Here is a 17,816-nt window from a genome sequence, read left to right on the forward strand (position 1 = left end):
TCAATACTCAGGAGAATTCTACCGTCAACTGTTTTCAAAATTACAAAATAGAGCTTTTGTTGTAAGATAAGCATTACAAACATTATGTGTAACTGCAGTAAAGAGTTTAATTTTTAAAAAAAAAAGTGATAAGATCCCTCTTACATTGCTGGTGGGAATGCAAATTGGTCCAACCACTATGGAAGGAAAGTTGTGTGGAGGACCATCAAATTATTAAAAATAGATCTACCGTATATGACCCAGCAATTCCACTCCTAGAATCTACCCAAAGGACACAAAAACATTAATTCAAAAGGAAACCTGCACTCATATATTCATTACAGCACTATTTACAATAGGAAAGATATGGAAATAATCTAAATGCACAAAAACAGATGACTGGATCAAGAAGATGTGGTGTATATATACAAAAAGGAATACTACTACTCTGCAATTAAAAAAGATGAACTCATGCCATTCACAGCAACATGGATGGAGCTAGAAGGGATTATGCTTAGTGACATAAGAAGGAAAAAGAAAAATATCAGATATATCACCTATAGAAGGAATATAAGGAAACCAAAGAAAGGATTTTTTAAAAAAAAAGACAAAAGTTGTAGGCAACTAGAAATCTGAGGCTTAAGACAGAGGAGGAGGAAGAAAAGGGATCAAAATAGGGGTGGAAAGAGTGCAAGGGACCATGGTGATCATTCACAAGTGATGTGGTGGTGAGGGATTTACAGGGACTACATTGGGGAGAAATCCAATACTGTACAAAAATAAACAACGATGTAAGAAAATTAAAAATAAAAATAAAAGAAAATGCAAAAAAATAAAAAATAAAAACTCTGCTTTATGTTTTTATTTCACAATTACTACCAAAACTCAAAAAAGTGAAACACTTACACAAAGAAAGGGATAGTAACAGACAGAAGCAGTTAAAAATTAAGAATGTTACAAACTCAACAGCATTTCAAATATGGTATTTTTCTTCTGTATTTTTTACTAAGCCCCTTTCCCCTAAAATCAATAGTAATCAGAAATGCAGGTTTTTGTACCTAATGAATTTTTAAATTCAAATGATTCTGTGTCTCCTTTCAATGGAATAATTTTAAAGTTCTTAAAACTATTTGATAAAGTGAATGAATTTACAGAACTGTCACAATTATAGTCAAAAACTGAGTTAACACCTGAATCAGATAAACCTATTTGATCTTATTTTTTTTCAGTTGTTACCTAAGTTTCAGTTTATGGGTAGGAAATAGTTTTAACTAGTAGGCAATTACATAATGATATTCATTTCCCCATATGTTAAAAGAAACTTGTGCTACAAAAATTAGAATACAGGGAAGTTGTGTGATTCAGGCATAGTGAAGGCACCCAATGTTTTACTGTGTAGTAAATTCTATTAATTTTTGTTAACTTCTCTATGAGGAAACAAAACCCTATCTAATTTCTCACCTCTAATGCCCTAATGGCTATATTATTTCATGAAGTATGTGAAACTGGTCTTATACTGCCATGCATTTGCTAGTTTTACCAGTATATAATCTATTTTTTTAATATTGTCTTTCACAGGGCCTCCCCGGTGGCGCAGCGGTTGAGCGCTGGGTTGCGAAGCTGCCCCAGGCTCTGCGGCGCCAGTTCGATCCCCGGCTGCTCCCCGGCTACCAGAGGAGGGTCCCACATGGCGCGCAGACCTCTCCTGCCGCCCGCTGCTCCCCTCAGCAGTGTCCTTCGGTCCTTCTGCCTGCTCTGCTCCCCGCTCTGGTGAATCCTCTCACCCTCCCGCGCTTCTGACTGTACCCAGTGCTTGTATAAATAAATAAATAAACAAACAAATAAATAAATCTTTAAAAAAAAAAAAATATTGTCTTTCACAAAGACTGAAATGCTTTGCAGATACACAAAACTTTCACTTAGAGAGCTAAGCAGACATATTAATAAAGTCAATTCTTGAAAATCTCTTAAAAATTAAGTGTCAGAATAACCTGAAACCACCTTGTAATTAAGTCAGCTTCAGTGAAACAAAGGGTCAAGAAAACATGAGCACCAGTAAGCCCTTACCTGGGAGCAACTATAATCAAGTATTTTTATGTGGGCACTGAGTGCCAGGTCCATGATGTCTACAGGCACATCATCACTGTGGGCTAGATTCCACAGGAGGTTCAACACTTTGTGTGCCATCACGCCATCTTTATCATCTTCTGCAAGACGACGTATCAGCTCAAGTAGCTTTTCACGTTGCTTTTTACTTGCATTTGTCCAGCTAGCCTAGAAAAAGCATTTTAAATAGCATGAAAACAACATCCATTTAGTTGTCATTGCTCAAACTAAGTGTCATTGAATTTAACTACATTCATCAGAAACAACATAGCACAAAATTATTCAAGTGATATCCAAGAAAGAAAACATTATTTATAGAGCAAATAAACTCCAGAATTAAAAAAAAAAAATAGACATACACCTCTCTTTACAATTAATACCACAGATCAGGATTTTTAAACCTCAGTACTGACATTCTGGGCTGGAAAATTCGTTTGAATTTCTTCTCTTACCCAATAGAAGCCAATAGCAACTCCTCTCCCCTGCTTTGACAGTGTAAAATGTCTCCAAATATTGGCACTATAACCCCCAACCCCCAAGTGGCTAAGAACAACCGCCTTAGATTTAGTCTATTTGTAATTTTAAATTTGTATTAAAAGATGGGAAGGACAACTGAACAAAGATTTCCAGAATGAACAACAACAAAACACACTTATAGAGCACTGGGTATTATATAATTTGAAAACAAAACTATAACAAAGTCTGTTAGCAACTAGGAATAATTTCTAACTTATACAGAAATGATAGAATGCTATTTTAATTTAGAAAACAGACTACTCATCTAAAAACTCTAAAATGGAAATGGTAAAATGAACCTAATAGCAAGCAATGTAAGAATGATTAAAGAATGACGATCTACAAACATTTATTATGTGATGAACATGGGGTGTCTTGGAAGACAACAGGAGTGCGTATTTCTAATTCCTCCTTGGAAATTATGAAAGGAATACGGAAATGGCTAAGGATATAAGACTGGAAAGATATTGCAGATTATAATGTAATTAAAAACATCTGGCTAAGATCATAGTAAGAGACAACCAGGCATTATTTGCCTCCCAAGAGAAGGGCATACATTAGCACACATGATGCATTCTAAGGAAGGAGGTGGGGGGAAAAAAAAAAAAAAGACCAAGCCTCAATTATACTATTGATCTATATACCAAAGCAATAATGAATCCAGCTTCTCCAACAAATTCTAAGGACAGAAAAAGGGGAAAAATTATAGATTCAATGAGATATAAAAGATACATGCAACAAATTGTGAAGTGTGGTTCTGATTTCGTCAAACTTCAAAAATAACATAATCTGAAATAATTGGAATTTTTAACACTATTTGAAGGAAAATAAGGAACTGTAACTCTAAGGTCTCATAATGAGGCTGTGAATTTTTTTTCATATTCATATTTTAAGGGATATTTACTATAATAATTAAGAGTTTTTCCTTGACTAACTTGGAGGTTAGATGTACTGATCCCATATAGTCAAAAATCTGAGTGTAATTCATATTCTGGTTCCATATACATATCAAATTGCCTGAATCCCCGAATGTGGAAATCTACATAAGTGCACTCACATAGTTCAAACTTATGTTGTGCAAGGGTTAACTGTACATATGAAAGGGGGAAGTCAACTAAGAATATCTGCCCTAGACTGCACATGCAGTGATCACCTACATTTTCTTGCAAGGTTTTTATTGGTTTTTTTTCTTTAACATTTTAGTATTTGATCTCTCTTCAATAGTTTTAAATTTACTTTATATGCACATGTAACTACTTCTTTACAGCGTGTACAGTATCTTTAAAAAAAAAAAAAGTTCATCCAAAGCCACCAAAGTAAAAGGACAACCACAAACGACGAGAATCTGCAACCCTTGAACTGATTAATATGAAAAGACATTAAACCTCATTAGTGATCAAAGAAATAAAAACCAATACCACAATGGGTCCCATTTTACACACACTGATTGTCAAAAATCCAGAATTCTAACAAAAGCAAGTGATGGCAAGGATGTGTAACTCTTGATGGGACTGTAAATTGGTATAACCACTTTGAAGAATAAAGACTCAAACATTTAAAATCAGATGAAGCAAGTAACATTAAAAAAAGTTTAATAAAGTTGCAATCATTTGATTGTAGTCTATATAAAAAAACACCAAATTGACCTGGATTTCATGTTTCCTTTGAATCACCTTTGGTAGACAGTTAGAATACACTCCCTAAGAATTGCTAGATTTATCAACACTTTCAAATATAGTGCTTGTAACCAAGTGACAAGTGCTCAAAACCCATCAACTAAGACAAAGAAGAACAAAGGATGGTTAGATAATGGATTTTTATAGACTATTGTATTTTGACCATCCTTAGAAGAGGACAACAAATGGCCTCGCTTGCTTTCTCCCATCATTGGTCCCGCAACAGCATTTAAGAAGTCATCTCCAGATTATAAAGTAATGGCAAATAACTTTAGAGTCCCCATGATAACAAACTATTATTTCCTCAACTGCTTTTGATGTACTTCAATAGACAAAAGGAAAAAAAAGTTTTTATGTATAAAATAAAAAACAAAACATAAAAGTCACTCAAAGCTTTGTTCCTCTCAATTGAAATTTTCTGTAAAGCAGTGATGTACATACAACTTTAATGTGCGCAAAATTCACACGAATTTTAGGGTAGAAGTAATTAGTATTTTAAAATTTTGAATGTTGTGATATACACATGAAGAAAGGTCCAAATACATACCATTACTACAGTACATAATGAAAATACCTGTCTGGACTATTCAGTTGAAAATAACACATGGTGAGCAGCACTTCAGAAAATAGTTGGGCCTATTTCTGAAGATTATACTAATGCAATCCATATAGCACTTTTTCTATTACTAATAATTGTGCTAATACTGTTGAAAATGTTTCCTGGTATACACATGCATGAGTTTCTTTGCAAAATATATTCAGAAGTAAAACTGATGAGGCATGAGAATCTTACCATTTTCTAGAAATACCGAACTGTTTTTCAAAGTGGTTGTAGTAACTTATGTTTCCACTACTAGGCAGCACATTGTTTTGCTTTTTTTTTTTCCAGTAAGATTACCTTCATGATGTAATGCCATTTAACAGAATGCTACCTTGTAAGCAATGCCATATGGTTTTATGTCCTTTATATACAAATTTACCCATTATTTAGCTTTTATAAACCTTATGCTAGCAACTGGAGAGAGATCCCTGTGTCTAAAAAATAATAATGGCACCTATGCAGATGATTGTAGGGGCTCACGGGTTACCTTATGGATATTTCCATTTTGCCTGTGCATACCACCCCCCAGGATACCAAGGTATTGGCATTCCCTTGCTATGGACCCTTAGTTTTAATTGGAGTCTTACTCATCTTAGCTGTGTCCCTACAGTTTACTTGAATCTGTAATAAAAATAAAACAGCTAGGTATAAGAAACTCGAAGAGTAACAACATGAATTTTGGGGGGAAAAAAATCCCTTTATGAGGGTTATTCTAAAAATGGACATCAAGTTCTTATTGGAAAAGAAAACAATGGCAAATTCCTTCAAACAAAAACAATGTTTAATAATTTCTATTAAGTATTACTGGCTAAGAGGAACTAACATGTAATGAATTAATGCCATTTAAAATGAAATAGAAATACTTTACTGGAATCTATTACCTTAAAGCAATCAAAAAGATGATCAAGTTGTTCAGGAGAAAAATCCCACGCCAACTTTGCCAGTAGGTCATGTACATTCTTCACAATGGCTTCATGTTTCCCTGCCTGTTGAAAAACCAAACAAAAACATCATAGCATCCTGGAATTTGAACAGCAGATAACTACTGAATACTGCCTGATGACAATAATGAAATATTCTCTTCTCCATCTTTTAAGTGCTTTTCAAGTATCACGTAAAAGTTGACAACTAAACTTGATATACATGGTTAATGACCACTTTAGGAATTCATGTAAGACACTTTATTACAGTTGGGCCTCCCAGGTGGCAGAGCGGTTGAGAGCTGGGTTGCGAGGCTGCCAGCAGCCTCCACAGCACCGGTTTTATCCCAGGCTGCTCCCCGGCCACCGGAGGAGGGTCCCACATGGCACCCAGACCCCTCCTGCCACCCGCTGCTCCCCTCAGCACTGTGCTTCGGTCCTTCTGCCTGCTCTGCTCCCCGCTCTGGCTCTGGTGAATTCTCTCACCCTCCTGCGCTTCTGACAATACCCAGTGCTTGTATAAATAAATAAAAATAAATCTTAAAAAAAAAAAGACTATTACAGTTTTTTGAATTTTACGTATCCATTTTAACATTGCAAATAGGAGAAAAATTAAGGCGCACTAATGGATTTGTTTTTCAAAAATCAGAACTGTACGCACTCAAATGCAAAAACTGAACCCTTTCTTGGTTTTTAGACACACACACACAAAAAAAAGCACTACATATTCTAGAACTCAACAATACTTCCCATATGATCCATGAGTATGAACTTGTCATTAAGATAAATCAAAGGAATCATTATAGGTTATAGCTCTGAAATGAAAAAACTTACTTTTATCTTCTGAAAAGCTATAAATCCTTCGGATTATTACAGGCCCTTATACATAATCTCATTATTTATAATCACATGAACCTCCTTACACTGGGGATTTCTTTATTAATTTTATAAAGAAAACATTATAGGTATTTAACTCTTTCAGTAGACACCTTATTACTTTACAGTATACTTCTTATTTAAAATTACCAACTCAGGGAAATGCAAATTAAAACCAGAAAGAGATACCATCGACTTCTCACTCCAGTGAGAATGGCTCACATGAAAAATTGAACGACCCCCATCCGCCCAAAAAAAAAACCCAGAAACAAATGTTGGTGAGGGTGTGGAGAAAAACAACGCACGTACACAGCTGGTGGGAAAGTAGACTGGAACAGCCCCTATGGAAAACTGTATGGAGGTTTCTCAAAAATCAGTAAAAATAGATCTACTATATAATACAGCAACTCCACTTCTAGTTATCTACCTGAAGAACACTAAATCACTAATTCAAAAGGATATACGCAAGCTTGTGTTTGATACAGCACTATTAACAGCCAAGTTATGGAAACAACCTCAATGCGCATCAACAGAGCAGTGGATTAAGATGTGTTAATACACACAATGGAATACCACCCAGCTATTAAAAAAAAAGATGAGTTCTGGCCACTTGTGATAGCATGGATGGAATTGGTAGAGATTGTGCTAAATGAAATAAATCAGAAGGACAAAGACAAATTCAGGATGATTCACTTATTTGTGGACTAAAGAGAAAAGGGGTAAAAAAAAAAACAAAGGAGGGCCTCCCTGGTGGCGCAGCGGTTGAGCGCTGGGTTGCGAACCTGCCCGCGGCCCCTACGGAGCTGGTTCGATCCCCCGCTGCTCCCCGGCCACCAGAGGAGGGTCCCACATGGCGCGCAGACCTCTCCTGCCGCCCGCTGCTCCCCTCAGCAGTGTACTCCGGTCCTTCTGCCTGCTCTGCTCCCCACTCTGGCTCTGGTGAATTCTCTCACCCTCCCGTGCTTCTGGCTGTACCCAGTGCATGTGTAAACAAAACAAACAAACAAACAAATAAACAAACATGCCTCTATAAAATTAAAAAAAAATCCTTTAAAAAAAAAACAAAAAAAAAAAAAAAAACAAAAAAAACAAAGGAACCAACAAAAGTAAACCAAAATATGACTACAGAATTAAGGCTGTTAAAATGGGAGAGCAGTGGGAACAAAGAGAGGATGGATCCCATGGGTGACTGAAGGTAGGGGTGGTGTTCACACTGAATGTGAACCTACTCCCCTAAATCAAGTACAGTGTTGAACATCAAAGAAAATTACAAACAAAATGCCCACCTTCCCCAAATGATAGAATTGTTTCAAAAATATTACTGGCTATTTCGAAAAGATTCCTGACAGATTTCTGTAAATAACTAGCATTTAAACATACTAAGTGTAAATCAATTTAGGCTCTGGGTTTCATGGTAACTAGTCTATTTCTTTGTTAGTATCTTTCTTTTAAAAACTGAATAGTCACATCTTAAATTCCTTACCTGTGCTGCCCAGATATTGTCAAGATCTTGTAAGGTCAGAGCCTTTTCTTTGATGACAAAACGAAGAATCTTCTCTAGCTTTTCTACGTACTGTGGTTGATGAAGGCTATCTCTCAGGACTATGGATAAAATATTGTTTTGTTGTATCCATTCCTAAATTCAAACATTTGTTTCAAAGCAGAAATTAAAAGAAGTTCTTGAAAATACATATATAAAATAAAGTATTGTTCACAATGTTAAACAGTACTGATGGAGTTAAAATGTAAAATACTAATGTAATATATTCTTATGAAAAATCAGAACAATTTGATGGAACTCTATTTTTGAATATACAGAAATGCTTTCATGAATAAGAAATAATGCATTCATTAATAAGACTCTACTCCAGCATTTATTCAAACATTAGTATTTAATATAGCAATCTTGATGGGCTTCTCACTACCAAATAAATTGTAATTACAAAAGTACACACAATGACCAGTCATGAATCAATCCAAACACCTCCCAATTTCAAGATCTTTATTAAAATGTCAATATTACTAACTATCCATAGCAGTATTCTAATTTTCGCTTTCGGTGAATTTTTTTTCATTGAATAATCAACAAACTTACTGCCATTCGTTCAGCTGTGAGCCACTCTTCCTCCTCAGGGTTACCATGACGATGGGTATAGTATGATACACTAGATATCACCTTATTAACTTCATTCAGTGCATTCATCTTTCCATTGAAAGAAGAAATCTGCAATAATCTATAAGAGAAATTCAGTATTAAGTATGCTTTTAAACATTCATAGAAATGCTTGCTTAAAGAGGTAAATATCTTACCTAAGTATCATTTTTAACCTAAATATTTCTAAATTTTTTACAGTTTCTTCTTGTCCCGGAACCCTTGAAGCTAAATTCTTCAAAGACTTAATAATCATCGAAAGGGCATCATTTTTGGCTTCATTCTTTGCTTCTTTTTTCAGTTCTTCATCAGTTAAATTTTCTAAAAACTGAGGAACCATTTCTATCACTGGAAGAAAGTACTTCTTCACCGTGTGGAGAGTAAGAAACTCATAGCACTGTCCAAATGGTCTGAAATAAAACAAAAATTCTTGTAATAATTTCTTACTATCACCTAGAACTGAACTCAGAATATGTAATTAAAGAAAAAAATTCAGGTTACCACTTTAAGAGGAAACCAATCTGAATAAACCCTCAATTTGTATCAAGCAATAAAACAGCAAAATCAATAGTGCACTTAATATCCTTTTTATAACATAACTTACTTAATAAGGGCTGCAATGATTTGAACATTTAATGCTGTTCCACTAATAAAACGATCATGCAAAATCTGGAACCCAGTTAATGCGCCAAATTTGTTGAGAAGATCCACCAGCCATCCCTGCAAAACAGTAAATGAAAAAGTTAACTTCCTAGAGAAAAATAACACTGAGGTCATTTCTTGTTCAAACGTATTTTAAATAGGAAACGTAACGAAACTATGGCAAACCACCTTTTAAAAAACCTTAAACTACTACACTCCTCATAGCAATCCCATTTGAGAAATAAAAAAAAGAATCAAGTAGCAGTACAAATCACTAGCAAATCACCGTTTGTACCAACACAGCTGGTGAACAGAAATTAGAAGCCATGTTTCTATTTCAAAGATCACCACCGTCATGAGAATACCTTGCTATCGAAAATACATTTTAAAATACATTTTAAAAAAAATGGGGGGGGGAGGAGACATGCTTTTGAAGACATTTGGTAACCTAAGACACTTTGAATTCATCTTTTGCTATAGTTGCAAATTAACTAAATAATCTCTACAAATACAATAATCTTAAAGCCTGAGAGTGAGCTATCAATTAAAAACTAATTCCAGGTATTAATATCTGTTATGCCCTAACTAGAATATTATGGTGGATACTTTTGCAGAGGTATATGAATACAACCAGTTCTCATCTAAAAAGTATCTCAATAACGATAGTAGAGATGAATTCTCTCACCCTCCCGCGCTTCTGACTGTACCCAGTGCTTGTATAAATAAATAAATAAATCTTTTTAAAAAATAAAATAAAATGAAATTACTCTTCCCCATGTTGACAGGATATCGTCTAAAATCATGCAGTAGAGCAAAACAATTGTAATATTTAATTTTGAAAATAAACCAACATACTTTTGGTGATCGCGGGTCTGGCGAACGAGCAAACAGTTCATCTTCAGGCAACTGAACACTTGAAGAAACAGATTCGCATGGACGTGTACCATTGTAGATATGGAATTTGCAATGAGGATTTAAGGCCATGGAAAGAAGTTCTAGAAGTGGAAACCAGTCCTGGGACAACTTGGCCACACACAGCTCCACCAGGCGATGAGTATTGTTGATAATACACCTCTGTTATATAAGGGGGGAAAGGTGAATTTTAAGATCAAAATATTGCAACTCCAAAGACAAATATCTTCCCATTAATTATGTATTAATAATAATTTTCCCATTCTACCATACTGGTCATTTCAATTATGTGTAATCTCACTAAAAGTAAGATCAAACTGACATCAAAAAAGACAAATCAGCATTTCTCTACTTATTTATGTATTGCCTACTTTCAAAAGTCATTTGTACTGACATCAAAAAAGAGAAATCAGCATTTACTCTACTTATTTATATAATACCTACTTTCAAAAGACATTTGCAATGGTTCACAAAATAATGTAGGTTCTGCTCTATATCCACAGACAAGATGCAAACTACCATTGTATGTACACTAGAGACAGCAATTCTAAAATCTGAATAATGTATCAATTGTTATCAATTGTTATCAAAGCCTCAATGCGTAAGTCTGACACAACTTTTGAAAGTTTCCATTTCTAAATTGTTTTGCTTGCTAAATCAGACAATGTTGGAATTTTATACTATAATTACATTTGCAAAATGGCTCATGGTTCACAGAAATATCTACTTCACAAGCTATGACCGTTTTCATAATATAAACTAGGAACTGAGACTTGAAATAATGATAAAATTTTGTCAATCTAGTCTGTACATTTTCTACTTTCCAGATCTCTGGAATATGACTGTATCTTAAAATCAAAGTCTAACATATATTCTTAGACTGAATGTTTGGAAGATTTATTTGCTTCTGCCAGTCATTTGAGATCACCAACAACCTGAGACCACTTTAATTTCTCTATCTGAGGATTTTTGGGTATCACATGTATAATTTGAATTCAGACTAAAACACTGAATACTGGCATTTCATTTAAATTTTCAGTAAATTTATTTTCTTTCTCACTCTATCAGATGCCAAGACATGCATATTTCTTTGCTGTCTCTCTCTGTGATAACTGTATTTCTCTGCATTAACCCTGGGTGTTTTTCTTTGCAGTAATTAAGACAGTGGTGATCTTCACAAATTAGAGCATTGTATTTTCAATAAAAAGTGGTGAGACTTGTCTAAGGTCAAAAGAATCCAGGAAACAGATTAAACCAAAATTTTCTAACTCAAAATTTCATACTCATTCTAAATGGTTGTTCTGCTTTCAATAGAAACTATACATTATAAAGATTAAGGTTTCTCATTTTCAGACCCTTTATAGATCAAATATTACCAAATATACATTTTATACATAGTTATGAAAACATTCCTAGGCATCACTATATAAATCTGATGTTTTAAAAATAAATGCAAGACTTACATGAATTTCAAACTTCCAGCCACTCACTGCTTCATCTGTAAGTATCTTAGTGAATGATATTGTTAGCCCATCTCGAAAAAATCGCTGACATGCTTCACTTTTAACGTCAAGACCTAAGTAGAGAGGAGAAAAATTAATATAAACAAAATATTTCTCTGGTTGTTTTACAATGTCCAACTGTATGATTAAAAAGTAGCAAGTAATTGTAAACGATTTGCTGACTGCAACCAAATGCAGACTACCTTTGGAAAAAAATTGAAAGTATTACCACAAAAGGTCAAAAAAGGTAAACAATACTGCAAGTATTATGAAAGTTTTTATGTGTCAAAAAAGGTAACCGATACAGAAACAAAAATAATCTTCAAAAATTTTAAAAATAGGGCCTCCCCTAGTGGCACAGCAGTTTAGTGCTGGGCTGCGAAGCTGCCCACAGCCTCTGCAGCACCGGTTCGATCCCTGGCCGCCGGCGAGAGTCCCACATGGCGCGCAGACCTCTCCTGCCGCAACCGCTGCTCTCCTCAGCAGTGTTATTTCATCAGTCTGCCTGTTCTGTTCCATGCTCTGGTGAATTCTCTCAACCTCCCACGCTTCTGATTGTACCCAGTGCTTGTATAAATAAATATTAAAAAAATATTTTTAAAATATATAACTATATAAAAATACACTGATGTCAAATAATAGTAAGACAAACTGAAAATATTTCAGGGGCCTCCCTGGTGGCCTAGGGGTTAAGTCTCAAGAGCTACCACAGTGACAGCCCACCTCAACAGCCTGAGTTCAATACCCAACCAGGGAGCTAGTCCACATGGCCAAGCAGACCTCTTCTGTTTCGCCTACTGCTGTTCCCCTTAGCAGTGCATTTCAGTAGATTTGCCTGTTTTTCTCCTCACTCTGTGTCTGGTTGACTCCTCTCATTTCTACCCCCTACCTCCAACCTCTGGCCTACAATCCAGTTCTTCTAATGCAAAAATAAAATCTTATTTAAAAAATCAAATTAAAAGAAAATATTTCAAGTTATGACACTGTACCTTAAAAAATGTTTATAGGGAATCCAAATAATTCACACTTTATTCTGAAAATAAACCTTAAAATGGTGTTTTAGAGTTTTGGTTGCAAATAACTCATTTCACAGCAATATCCCTATACTTTTTTTTTAAGTTTGAATGCACTTCATGTTTAGACAACCTACAAGACATGTTTTCTTTAAGCAATGCCTCCACTCCAAATAAATGAAAGTCAAAATAAATAAGAGCTCAAGGTAACATCAGCCTCTTTTGTCTTTCCTGGTGTTCTGTGGTTAAATACCAGCAGATAATAACAAGTGATAGATACAAAATAACTGTCAAATTTGGTAACAATTTTCCACTCCTAAAACACCCTTAAAGAAAAATATACATGGGGTCAAATCATCCTCATGGTAGTCCAGCTAGAGAAACCATACCATTTGGATTAATGTTTTCACCAATAAAAAACTATAGTTTTTGAAATTAACAACAATGTGCTTTTATTGGTGCAGTCACCAATAAAAGTTTTACTCTCTATGATTTCTCTGTGAGTTTGCCTTTAGGAGATTTTTCATGCAATCGTTGATGTACTTCCTGTTGGAGATCTCCCAGCTCTTGTAGATGGTAGAGAACATCTCATCATGGGTGATAAAGTCCCGATACAATCATCATGGCAGAAGCAGCATTAACTAAGCAGAAGCCTCGAGCTTGGAACTTGGAGCTACTGTGGTGAGCTGGAGTGGCGGGGATTGGGCAAAAAGCCCTTATATACACTATTCAATTTAAGTGTCTCATCAAGTATGGTAAGTTGCCTTTACTTCCTATTAGTCTCTTTTATTGCCTCAGCATCTGTTTTTTTACATTTTTGCTTAATTTCATCTAATTTTAGGAAGAAAACAGAACCACGTGCACCCAACATAAAGCTCTTAAATTCTGATAAAAAGGAAAGTTATTCAATTTGTATAATTATTCGATTTTCATTTTACAAAAGAGATGGTTTTACCTATCACTGGATAGTCAAAATACCTCATATGAGCCTAGCACAGAAGTCCTCAAAATAATTTGTTGAATTGATGTATAAATGAACTAAAAAACTTTAAAATTAAAATCTAATAATGCAATTTCATAGTTTATTGGATGGATTTTTACAAGATTAACAAGGTATAACCACACATTCTTTAAAAAAAAGAAGGGATAGGGATAGTTTACTAACAAAGGTTAATTCACCCCTGCTATGGAGTGAGATAGACTTAAGCAAGGTACTAAATATATTAATTTTTATAGTAATTTCAATAGTGATCTATTCATAGTTACCCAATATAAGAAAATGGAACTGTTACTACCATTTATTTTTATCTCCAATGCCTTAAAAATGAATATAGAATATTATAATAGCTGTCTTTTGCTAAGAGAAATCAACTGTACCTCAAATACATGGAAGTTGCTGGCGGGGAAGGGAGAATAATTGCAACATTAAGCTTTTACTTCTAGACAAAGGAGTAAAAAACACCGGATTCCTTTTAATTGGCTTATTTGTTAAAAACAACAACAACAAAACACAGGCTCTTTCAAGTCTTTATCTTAAAAAAAAAAAAAAAATTCAACCCTTTTCTGTATATTGAAAAATAACAAACATCTAAGCTAAATAAGTTTACTTGAAATGTGGATACACACAAATTTCACATGTAAATTCAGAGCTCATAAACATCCAAGGAAATGTGTCCAAGGATATGCATGAACCCTTTAACTCTAGGTATATTTTGTAAGCCATAGCAAGAACATTTAGTAAAATGTTGCAACCCATGATTATATAGTGTTTATAACAGGTAAAAAAACAAAGTCCTCAGGGATGAAATGAAAATGTATGTACTGGCATAGATTATGGAAAGCACAACAGTTTAGTCTATACTTACCTTTTTTACTAAGATCAATAGCAGCTTCTAAAAGTACTTCTAATTCCCCTTTCGGCAAAACTGGAACCACCCATCGAGGCCTAAAAGATTTAATAAAAGTAAAAAATGCTTACTGGTTATACAATAAAAGAGGTACTTAAGTGAGTTACTTATTATAATCACTTACCTCACTATAAAAATATTAAAATAGCATTGAAATATTAAAACACATTTGACAGACTTTTATGAGACTAAGCACCATCTGTTGTCTCTACAAACAGAATTTTTTAAACTGTTAAAAGATATAGCAACGAGGGGGAAATTATTCTTAATAATAATATAAAACAACTGTAGTAATCAAGTGTCAAGTAAAAGAATACTTAATGTTAGCGCTCATAGAAAAGCTCTCTTTCAGGATTCAGATTAGAGAAGGCATTATGATGACCCCCTTAGATGTGTTCAATTTTCTCACAAAGAAGAAAAATTTAGGTGGCAACTGAATGGTTTCTGCCTCAATTCGTCAGCTTTTCCTGAAGCCCTGGTCTCCAAATCTCTGTGCCTTCACAGGAACAAGAGGGTAAACTGCCATGGTGGTACTTTCTCTAGTCCCTAAGGCAGCCTAATGTTTTCCCAGCTCTTCCCTCTTTGCCATCATCCAACTTACCTACTGCTCAAAAAACATCTATTTTAGTAAAAAGTACTCCAATACCAGGTAATCTACTAGAAACAAGTATCTACTAGCTTTATCAGATTTATTTACATAAAAAATTTCTATTTCTTTTTCCCTCAGTATTTGCTAATATGTGACTTCATCCTCCACAAGTATACTACACTAACAACCATCAAGTACCAGATAAAAGTCAAAAAGCAACAGTACTACAAACTTTTGCTATGACATCTCTGCTACAAAGATTGGTCAGGGATATTACAAACAACTTCTTAACCTTTTCGTTTGACTGTAATTCACATGTTTACTGTTAATCACATTTGATTCTTCTTTCAAATATACCATTAAAAACAATGTCTCAAATATAAATTTATTAACAGGAAAAATATTCAATATAAATTAAGAAAGAAAAACAAGTTAACAGACAATGCATAAGAGCTTGTATTGGAAAAATAGCAAACGCAAAAAATAATCTGGAATTATGTACTCTCAACACTTGATGGTAATTTTTGTTGGGGATATACATACATAAGGAGGAAATTATAGAGAAATTTTACTGACAAATTATTTTCCTTTTTTCTTTACTAAGTTGTATTGTTTCCTATTGCAAGAACATTGGTTTACAACACTGTATATGATTTATGTCACCATACCACACCCACTATTAGCTCTACCACAGTCCACTGGTTTCCCCTCCTCTCCACACTGGTAGTCTCAATTTGACATAATTCAGTTCCATATTTAACAATGCATATTTATATAATCAAAATTTAAAAAACACACACAAAGGATTTCCGTTTGTATTTCCCTTACCATTATATACATGATAGTGTTGTTACAGGGCAACCCCAATGTGAAATGGATTGGCCTGACTGTGGGTCCTCACCCATGCACTTAAAAGGGACTTATAGTAAGACTTAACTGCAGGCACACACAAAAAGATTAATACAGGGTTTATATACAGCCTCCCTAGTGTAGCATGGGTTAAAGACATAGCACCATCAAGCTTCATCAGCCACTGCAGTATGAGTTCGATCCCTGGCCAGGGAGCTGACCCACATGGTGCAGCAGACCTTCCCTGTCTCGCCTGCTGCTCCCCTCAGCAGTGTATTTCAGTATTTCAGTAGATCTGCCTGTTCTGCCCCCCTCTCTTTCTGGTGAATCCTTACCCCCGCCCCTGGTCTACACCCCAGTTCTGTGTGCATTAAACCAATCTTTAAAAAGAAAAAAAGGGGTTTATTTACAAAAAGGGGAAATGAAGAAAGGACTAACTCGGGGAGAAAGAAAGATAAATTGGTGAATGTGTCCTACCATTTTTGCTGAGTTGGGACATCAAGAGCACGCTAAAAGCCAGCAAAAATCCAAGGACCCCCAAGGCCCACACATCTGCTTATATACCAAGCCTGGTTGCTTAACTCCACCCTCAGTTCCCAGCATTCCTCCTTTCAGTGGTGATGACATTATGGGATTTGTAATCCTTGGTGTCTTGGATTTCTTTGGTCTGGGTGGGGGTGGGGTCCATAAAACCTGTTTGAGTAGTCTGTTTAGGACATCCTTGACCCCCAACAAAATGACTTTTAGAAAGTGAAATGTAACAAGAAAACTTAGTGAGGCAAGTGCCTATAAAAATATACGTTTCCCTTTTATTTTTGGAGAGTGGAGAGGGATGTTTCACCTTTCCCTAGCCCTCACTTGAGCCCACAGCCTGGTGAAGACCAAAGTCATGTGGGGTTCCTTGAAATGTTATTCCCAAATCTTCTTAAACCTCTTTTTTCCCTGCACACAAGATTAAACTTTCACTCTCTGGGTGTCTTCCTTCAAGTAATCAGTGTGTATTAATGGTGGTGGTGTGGTAAGGGGGAATATGTTTGTACTAGAAGTATGAAAAATTATGCTTTGAACTGTGCCAACATGAAGATCAAGAGAAATAAATAGCTAAGACTGTTAAATACCTCAGACTAGTCAACAGTTCACAAGGGGCAGGCTCTGAGGAACTCAATCTCCTTATGACCTGAAACCCTCAGGGCCATCCAAAAATTTTTAAAGTCATGCAGCAGCAACCTAGCAATCAACAAATCAGTAAGAAAAAAATCCTCATAAACTAAACAGGGAAATCAAACATACATTTCTACTTCAGAAACACATTAGCTAGGGCTATCATTATTAATCTGAGAACTTAATTGACACTTTTACTTTCATCTTTTAAGTCCATTAAGAATGATGGCTTACAAAGTACTTGGCAATGAATAAGATGTTAAGGCTATTAAGGAAGCAATGTGGCTCATGTGATATTTCTGTCTCTGCTTTCTCTTTTCTTACCCACTACGAATCACACTCCTGAGAAACTCATTTGGTTTTTCTCTGTATTACACAAACTAAAAAACAAAACTATACAAAACAAATCAGCTCA

The 17,816-nt window shown here is 35.0% G+C and overlaps 1 protein-coding gene across 4 annotated transcripts in view; it reads right to left on the reverse strand.

Annotated features, from left to right (window-relative positions):
* Window positions 1–17,816, reverse strand: part of USP9X (ubiquitin specific peptidase 9 X-linked) — a 128,273-nt gene that overhangs the window by 65,447 nt on the left and 45,010 nt on the right. For all 4 annotated transcript variants that reach the window (XM_037512513.2, XM_037512515.2, XM_037512512.2 and 1 more), the window contains 9 exons: window positions 14,761–14,840; window positions 11,844–11,956; window positions 10,324–10,542; window positions 9,431–9,546; window positions 8,985–9,236; window positions 8,770–8,908; window positions 8,158–8,310; window positions 5,760–5,864; window positions 2,047–2,253 (listed from right to left, as the gene is read on the reverse strand). In XM_037512513.2, the coding sequence (XP_037368410.1) occupies window positions 2,047–2,253; window positions 5,760–5,864; window positions 8,158–8,310; window positions 8,770–8,908; window positions 8,985–9,236; window positions 9,431–9,546; window positions 10,324–10,542; window positions 11,844–11,956; window positions 14,761–14,840 (1,384 nt within the window). The remainder of the gene's footprint in view (window positions 1–2,046; window positions 2,254–5,759; window positions 5,865–8,157; window positions 8,311–8,769; window positions 8,909–8,984; window positions 9,237–9,430; window positions 9,547–10,323; window positions 10,543–11,843; window positions 11,957–14,760; window positions 14,841–17,816) is intronic.

Source organism: Talpa occidentalis, unplaced genomic scaffold (genome assembly GCF_014898055.3).
Source record: "Talpa occidentalis isolate TD23 unplaced genomic scaffold, MPIMG_talOcc4v2.1 talOcc4.15, whole genome shotgun sequence".
NCBI lineage: Eukaryota > Metazoa > Chordata > Mammalia > Eulipotyphla > Talpidae > Talpa > Talpa occidentalis.